The sequence below is a fragment of the Homarus americanus genome, unplaced genomic scaffold (genome assembly GCF_018991925.1).
Source record: "Homarus americanus isolate GMGI-L3 unplaced genomic scaffold, GMGI_Hamer_2.0 scaffold55335, whole genome shotgun sequence".
In the NCBI taxonomy this organism is placed as follows: Eukaryota; Metazoa; Arthropoda; class Malacostraca; order Decapoda; family Nephropidae; genus Homarus; species Homarus americanus.
In genome coordinates, this window is record NW_024719875.1 from 621 (window position 1) to 9,472 (window position 8,852).

Here is an 8,852-nt window from a genome sequence, read left to right on the forward strand (position 1 = left end):
ACATCATCATTACACCAGATATAAAAATACATCATCACTACACCAGATATAAAACTACAACATCATCATTACACCAGATATAAAACTACAACATCATCACTACATCAGATATAAAACAACAACATCATCACTACACCAGATATAAAAATACATCATCACTACACCAGATATAAAACTACATCATCATCACTACACCAGATATAAAACTACAACATCATCACTACACCAGATATAAAACTACAACATCATCACTACAACATATAAGACTACATCATCACTACACCAGATATAAAACTACAACATATAAGACTACATCATCACTACACCAGATATAAAACTACAACATATAAGACTACATCATCGCTACACCAGTGTGTTACGAACCCCTCCACCCAGCACTACGAACCACGCCATCTATTGTCCTGATCTACCTACCCAGCACCACGAGCAACGCCATCTAGGGACGAGACACGAGTATGACTCGTCTTAGTTAACACTCCGGGGTTTCCCTTCTCCATATCCTGGTTGTTGCGTCACCTCCTCAAAGTCTTCTTTGTGAGCTCCAATTCGAGGAGAGAGCACTTGGCTCTGGGAAGTGACCACAGGATCATCTATCCTCTAAACCTACGTCGCAGTGACTACCTACCGTCTTCTACAATACTCAGCCTTACTCGTCAGCCATCTCAGCTCCTCACTTAAGTACTTTTATCTTGTATTGCCTCCCCCACGTCCACTTGCTTCAAAATGGTTTATGTTGTATTATTATGTATATACTGTTAATGTTTAGGTTAAGTTTGGTTAAGGGTAATTTATAAGCTGAATATTTTGTTAAGGAATTTATTGTACTCTATTATACACAACGAAAACTCGCATCCTTTGTCTACCCTTTTATAGTCCGATTGTCTTTGTTTTTGTTTTTTTGTTACCTGTTGGGATCTGGGTAGACGTATAACTATATTCTAAATCCCCAACTCGTAACAAATGGCGACCGTGACAGGATACGACCTTAAGTACCATATTCCTTCCTCCCTTGTTACTCAGTGTTAATTATTCCTCCCAGTCACTTCTGTTCACAATTGCTTTACGGTAGTTTAAAGTTTCCTTCATATGTGTGTGCATATATTGGTATTATCGTACAGTAAGAGTGACAGCCGTAGGATATTAGGTTCCAAGTGTCATAAGGCTTACCTGTTATTACACGTGGCAGTTGTGTAGTAAGTCTTATCGAGTGTAGGGAAGTATCCGGATCTGTTTAATGCCGTACCCTCACTCCAGAGTAGGCTGTTCCATAGTCACTAGTTTACGGTGAAGTGATATCTTGGGACGCCCCGCTCTACCAGGACCCCATAATTATAAAGCCTCCATTATTGTTCTTCTCATGATCTCATTCGGGGTCAATCATACCATTTATCAGGGTTGTTAATCCGGATCTTTATATTAATGCCGTAATACGCCCTTCCTCTTTCAAGTATATCAGGGTTGTTAATCCGGATCTTTATATAAATGCCGTAATACGCCCTTCCTCTTTAAAGTATATCAGGGTTGTTAATCCGGATCTTTATATTTATGCCGAAATACGCCCTTCCTCTCTCAAGTCTCTTATCCTTATCTAAGGATCTTCTCAGAAGAACAATAATCATAAGTGTAATTTCCCTAGGTATAACTTGGTTAGTTTTCGGGACTTTCTGGTTATCCACTGCCGTGATAGTTTCTAGGGTTATCCACTTATCTTATCTTTGGACCATTAGTTAATTTATCCTATTTTTCTTAACAATGGCCACCTCAGGTTTTGATCTCCAGGATTTTATTGAAAATCCTTCCGTAGCTAAATTACGTGTTAATATCCTGAAGAAAGAATGGAAAGAAATAGCCAACTATTATATTATCCCATTTTCACAGCAACTGACTAAGGAAATGTTAAAAAATCATGTGATTGAAGTGCTGGTTCAACATGAAGTTTTAAAAGAATCCGCTGTTGACAGATTAACGCCCATGTCCAAGAAACTTCAACCACTATCCACCACCCCTCCTCACTCAGAAGTTGCTTCAGGTCTGGTTAGCCCTCAAGAAAAAACACAAAGAGTAGACGCCTTAGAACTAGAACGAGCTAGGTTCGAGTTCCAAATCAAAATGAAAGAACTAGAGTTGGAACAGGCCAAGTTGGAGCAGCAGGCCAAGTTGGAGCCTGAAGAAAGGTCGGAACAGGCCAAGTTGGAACAGGCCAAGTTGGAGCAAAAGTTGGAGCATGAGGAAATGATGGAACGGGCCAAGTTGGAGCAGGAGGTTAGACTGAAAGAACTACAGGTAAGAGAGATAGAAGTCACCTTAACATCGGAGTTTAGATCAAAAGAAGTGGCATTAAGAGAAACTAGCTGCTTTTAACCCTGCTACTGCTTCTTCCCTTGTTCCCGGGTTTGATGAATCCGATATGGACGGGTCATTTAGGACTTTTGAGAAAATAGCCGGGAAGAATGAGTGGCCAAAGGACCAGTGGGTGTCAGTGTTAGCTCCTAAATTATATGGTAAGGCTCGTAGAGTTTATAACTGTTTAGACCAGACTGATGACTATGATAACGTAAAAAAGAACATCCTCACCTCTTATGCTATCACGCCAGATGGATACCGGCAGAAGTTTCGTAAACTAACCAAACCATTTTCCCACACCTTTGTTGAGTTTGCTCAAGAAAAGCTTAGGTTTTTTAAGAAGTGGTTAGAGGCTACAGAGACCTCCACATTTCAGGATTTGTTAAATTTGGTAGTCCTGGAGGAGGAAGAGCAAGATACCATTTCACATCTTTAAAGGCATGTGGAGGAGCGTGGAGAGGTTAATTTAGGGCGTGCTGTTGAGCTGGCTGTTGATGCGTACGCTGGTTGGTGGAGTCACTGGGCAGTAGAGAACGTACTTCCCGACATGTTAGGTCCTCCTCTACGATAACCTTAAATGTGAGTGGTAGGTCGAAAGGTCCTACACTCCATTTCCCTGATGCACCCAAGCTTACTTGTTCTTACTAAAACCCAGGCCATACGATCCAGAATTAAACACTCAAAGTGTCGAATTGCTAAAAGTAGTTCCCTGATCCCAAATCCAAACCAATAGCAAATACCAATGTGGAAAGGCCCCATCAGGATCTTTTCTTCATTCACCTATGAGGGAAAAAATTTCAATCATAGAGGGGTCTCTGTTCTTTCCATTCGTATATACTACGTGATACGGGCGCAGCACAATCTATCCTCCTGTTTAACGTCATTCCCGATATATCTACCGCATTTACTAATGAGAGTGTTCTAATTTCAGATCTCTCATCCCATTCTTCCTATCCTTTAGCTAAAGTGCACCTCCAATGTCCCTTGATTACTGGGGAAGTGCAAATAGCCATTAGGAAAGACCCAATGCCTGTGTGCGGCATTCATCTATTATTGGGTAATGACTTGGTAGGAGATCTAGTGGTTCTTAACATAGAGACAGTCGACTCTCCCTTACCTGTCAACTCCACCACTGACCTTAAAGAAACTATTCCTCATCTTTTCCCATCTTGTGCTGTCACCCGGTCACAGAGTGTGCGAAATGGGCCCTCTTCATCTAAAACCACCTCTAATATCTTCCTACCCACAGAAGATCTGTACAAAAAGACCATTAGTAAGGATGAGCTCGTTAAAGCCCAACAATCTGATCCATCTTTGAATAAACTTCATCATGCAGCAGTTGAGGGTAAAGATTTTAACACCCTTCCGTGTTTTTATTATCATGAAGGGGTTTTGATGAGAGCCTATAGGCCCCCTGAGCTTGCCCATCTAGACACGTGGTCTGAAATACATCAAGTGGTAATTCCCACCTCAGTCAGACCAGCATTAATTGCCCTTGCCCATGATGGTATTTCAGGACATTTGGGAATCCTGAAAACATATAAAAGCTCCTCCAACACTATTATTGGCCTGGACTTAGGAAGGATGTGTCAAAGTACCTAAAATCTTGTCATATTTGTCAAATGGTAGGAAAACCAAATGAAAGTATACCAGCAGCTCCCATTAAGCCCATCCCAGTATTTTCTACACCATTTGAAAAGATTGTTGTGGATTGTGTGGGCCTATTACCAAAGACTAAGAAGGGAAATCAATTCCTGCTCACAGTTATGGATACCAGTACACGTTATCCTGAGGCTTTTCCCCTTAAAAGCATCACTTCAAAAAACGTAATCAAACATCTTTTGCACCTTTTCACTTCAGTGGGCATTCCTAAAGAGATCCAATCCGATCAGGGCACCAATTTTACGAGCAATCTTTTCAAACAGGTGATGAAAGACCTCAGTGTGGACCATTGTACATCTTCGGCTTACCACCCACAATCCCAAGGTTGTTTGGAACGGTTCCATCAAACTTTCAAATCAATGCTCAAAAAATACTGTATAGAACACCAAACGGAATGGGATGAAAGCATAGACTTGTTACTCTTTGCCATCAGGGAATGTCCCCAGGAGTCATTGGGTTTCTCCCCGTTCGAGTTACTATATGGGAGACAAATTAGGGAACCCCTTAAAATAGTAAAGGAGCAGTGGTTTGACACTCCATCTATTAAGCCCGCAACAGTTTCCCAATACATTGACACTTTAAGGGACAAATTAACTGAAGTCCGAACCATTGCTCAGTCAAACTTAAAAAAGTCCAAGAAAAAATGGTGAAGTCCCAACCTAAATTAGTTAAAAGATCATTTTCTCCAGGTGACAAAGTGTTACTCTTTCTACCCATTCCAGGCTCTCCCCTTAAAAGCAAGTTTACTGGTCCCTATATAGTTGCTAATAAACTATCTCCTCTCAACTATATAGTAGTCCATACTCCTGATCGCAGAAAAGATTCAACTTGTTCACATTAATCTCATGAAACTTTACCATTCCAGGCAGTCAGAGGAAGACATCCCAGAGGCTATAAGTCAACCTGTATTGCATACGGTTTGTCAGGGCCGGAGCCGGAGACAGATGACATGGACCTATTGGAGAATTTAGACTTCCTCTACCTAAAGAAACCCTGCTAACAGTCACATACTCAACAACTTGATGATATTTCTTCGTTCTGAATCCACATCTCAAGCAAAAAGATCCTCATACTGGGTTATTATCAACATTTCCTAAAAGTCACGTCAGACCTCCCAGGGTTTTGCAATATACTTAAAATGATGATATTAAGCTAATCTCAGATGATGTACAACCCATTAGGCAATCAGCCTATCGACTAAATCCACAAAAAAGAGAGATTATGAAAAAGGAGGTAGATTTTTTGTTAAAACATAACTTAGCTGAGCCTAGTACCTCCCCCTGGGCTTCACCTTGCCTTCTCATTCCAAAACCCGATGGCACTTTTCGTTTCTGTACCGATTATCGTAAAGTGAACCAGGTCACTGTCTCGACTCCTACCCTTTACCTTTGATTGAAGATATAATAGACAGCATAGGCTGTGCCAAATTTATCAGTACCGTGGACCTATTGAAAGGATATTACCAAGTGGGACTCACGGATAGGGCAAAAATAATCTCGGCATTTATAACTCCATTTGGTCTTTTTCAATATTTGGTTATGGCGTTTGGCTTTTCTAATGCTCCGGCCACATTCCAGAGGGCCATCAACTACCTTATTCAGGACCTAGGTGGGACGTTCGCCTACCTGGATGACCTGGTGGTGGTGTCGGACAGCTGGGACGAACATCTGGTGCGTTTGGAGATACTGTTTGCACGACTGCAAGAGACTGGATTCACCATAAACCTGGCTAAATCTGCTTTTGGCCGGGCCTCAGTGACTTACCTGGGACATATCGTTGGGCATGGTATGGTGAGACCCAAGGACGCAAACGTTAGAGCCATCTTGTCCTTCCCTACTCCAAGGACGAGGAAGGAACTCATGCGCTTCCTGGGGATGTGCGGCTACTACCGTCGGTTCTGCAGTAACTTCTCCAGCGTGGCCGGACCCCTCACAGACCTTACCAGTTCTGCGGTCCCTTACATCTGGAACCAGAAGTGCGACCAGTCTTTCCACCGCCTCAAAGCCTTCCTTGCCTCCAAGCCTGTAGTCCACCCCCCTGACTACACCTCGCCCTTCCATCTGCAAATCGACGCTAGTGGTGTCGGAGTGGGGGCTGTGCTCCTACAACCCGACCCAACCACTGATGTTCTTCACCCTGTGGCGTATTACTCCGCCAAGTTGAAAAAACATCAGACCAACTACTCGACCATAGAGAAGGAGGCCCTGGCTCTGGTGTTGGCAATAACCCACTCACGTTCATCCAAACCAACAAGACCTCCAACCAGCGAATCCTCCGCTGGGCTATCCTCACCCAGCCCTATAATCTACAAGTCCGGCACATAAAGGGGGTTGACAACCTGATTGCAGACTCCTTATCCCGAGCTCCAGTGGAAATGCAGCAGCTACTCTCCAGACGCACCAGTTGATCACCTCCTTCGCGACCGCGCTACGGAGGTCTTTGGAGGGGGGGTGTGTTACGAACCCCTCCACCCAGCACTACGAACCACGCCATCTATTGTCCTGAGCTACCTACCCAGCACCACGAGCAACGCCATCTAGGGACGAGACACGAGTATGACTCGTCTTAGTTAACACTCCGGGGTTTCCCTTCTCCATATCCTGGTTGTTGCGTCACCTCCTCAAAGTCTTCTTTGTCAGCTCCAATTCGAGGAGAGAGCACTTGGCTCTGGGAAGTGACCACAGGATCATCTATCCTCTAAACCTACGTCGCAGTGACTACCTACCGTCTTCTACAATACTCAGCCTTACTCGTCAGCCATCTCAGCTCCTCACTTAAGTACTTTTATCTTGTATTGCCTCCCCCACGTCCACTTGCTTCAAAATGGTTTATGTTGTATTATTATGTATATACTGTTAATGTTTAGGTTAAGTTTGGTTAAGGGTAATTTATAAGCTGAATATTTTGTTAAGGGATTTATGGTACTTTATTATACACAACGAAAACTCGCATCCTTTGTCTACCCTTTTATAGTCCGATTGTCTTTGTTTTTTTGTTTTTTTGTTACCTGTTGGGATCTGGGTAGACGTATAACTATATTCTAAATCCCCAACTCGTAACAAGATATAAACTACAATATCACTACATCTACACTACAGCACATCTACACTACAGCAGAACATTACATCACTATCACTACACTATAAGTCACTCTTTTCTTGTGAATCTTTTGTCACATGTGAAAATTCCAACCTTATTATATGTTCAGTTACACTTTACCCCCCGAAAAAAAAGTTTACCTCATTAGCTTCATCTCAATAACTTTCCAAATAAGATGGTAGAAGAGATGACTAGCTACCAAGAGGGATCACACCTGGTGGAGTTCGGTTATGCCGACTTTGAAAAAATATTCAAAAAGACCGGTATTTTGGGCGAAGGGGTCAGTGGCGAAGTATTGCTGGGAGAGTTTTTCAACAGACCTGCCTGCGCTAAAATAGGAGTAAGCCATGGCGTCAACAACATCTTTAAAAGTGAGATAGAAAACAATTTAAAAATAAATGGCGCTGGTGGATCCCCCATCCTGCTGGGGTCGTGCATCGATTACCCGGTAATGATCTTCTCAGTCTGCCAGGGTCAATCATTGTACGACATTATCGATAATTTATTTGTTTTATCTCCCACCCGGTCGATAAACCTCTTCCTACCCATAGCTGAAGGCCTAGCCGAGGTACACAGCCGGGGTATCATCCATAATGACATTAAAGGGGATAATGTTCTGCTGGAGAAGAATCCCGATGGATCCTTCACCTCCCACCTTATCGATTTTGGCTTATCAAGAGTCGAAGGTGGCCACCTGACCTTACGCAGCAACCCGTACGGGAGCCATTACGCCCCCGAGCTATTTAAAGGTCAACCCTGCACCCCGGCCAGCGACATTTATTCGCTTGCAGTGATGATCTCCGACACCCAAAATACCTTTGACAACCTCTGGCTGCCAGGGGTTAAAGACCTGTGCAAGAAAATGCTCTGCCGCAGCCCACAGCACCGCCCAAGTCTCGCTAAAGTGATTGAAGTTTTTAAGCAGTCCCTCGAGGAGCTCTCCCTTGAGGTGCTCTCCCCCTCCAAGACACACCACTGATACAACATGTACAGTAGGCCTATATATCAGATGCCACTGAGAGCTCATGCTCTCACTTGGCTGAGCCATGTCAATATCGTCACAATAGTCCATTCTGTATATTATTATGGGTAAATAAACGGTTAAATATAAATATTATCAATATGAATATCCTCCTCCTCCACGCACCAACAGCCTTTGTAAGAGATAAACACACCATTACCCCTTCTACAGCTACTACTGTTTAGTGGGAATAGTAATAGTTTCATTTTTGCATTGTACCTGTAAATAAATGAAATAAATAAATAATTAAATTTTAACCTACAACTCAGAAATTGACTTTTTATCCTTTACACATGTGCGTAACTAATGATGTTCTACCACAGTTGACAGATCACCTGAAGACTTGTACCTGATCATTAAATACCTTAACGCTAACCGAATATAACCCAATCCAGCCTAACTCAGCCTAACATAACTCAACCCAAACCAACCTACCATAGCATTACATAACATAACCTAACTAACAGCCTAACATAACTCAACCCAAACCAACCTACCATAGCATTACATAACATAACCTAACCTAACAGCCTAACATAACTCAACCCAAACCAACCTACCATAGCATTACATAACCTAACCTAACTCAGCCTAACATAACTCAACCCAAACCAACCTACCATAGCATTACATAACATAACCTAACTCAGCCTAACATAACTCAACCCAAACCAACCTACCATAGCATTACATAACATAACCTAAC

The 8,852-nt window shown here is 42.6% G+C and overlaps 1 protein-coding gene across 1 annotated transcript; it reads left to right on the plus strand.

Moving 5' to 3' along the window:
• Positions 1-7,300: 7,300 nt before the first annotated feature.
• Positions 7,301-8,104, plus strand: LOC121860308 (serine/threonine-protein kinase pkn2-like). The gene has a single exon (XM_042357379.1). It carries the CDS (start codon positions 7,301-7,303, stop codon positions 8,102-8,104), a length of 804 nt encoding a protein of 267 aa, XP_042213313.1.
• The last annotated feature ends 748 nt before the right edge of the window (positions 8,105-8,852 follow it).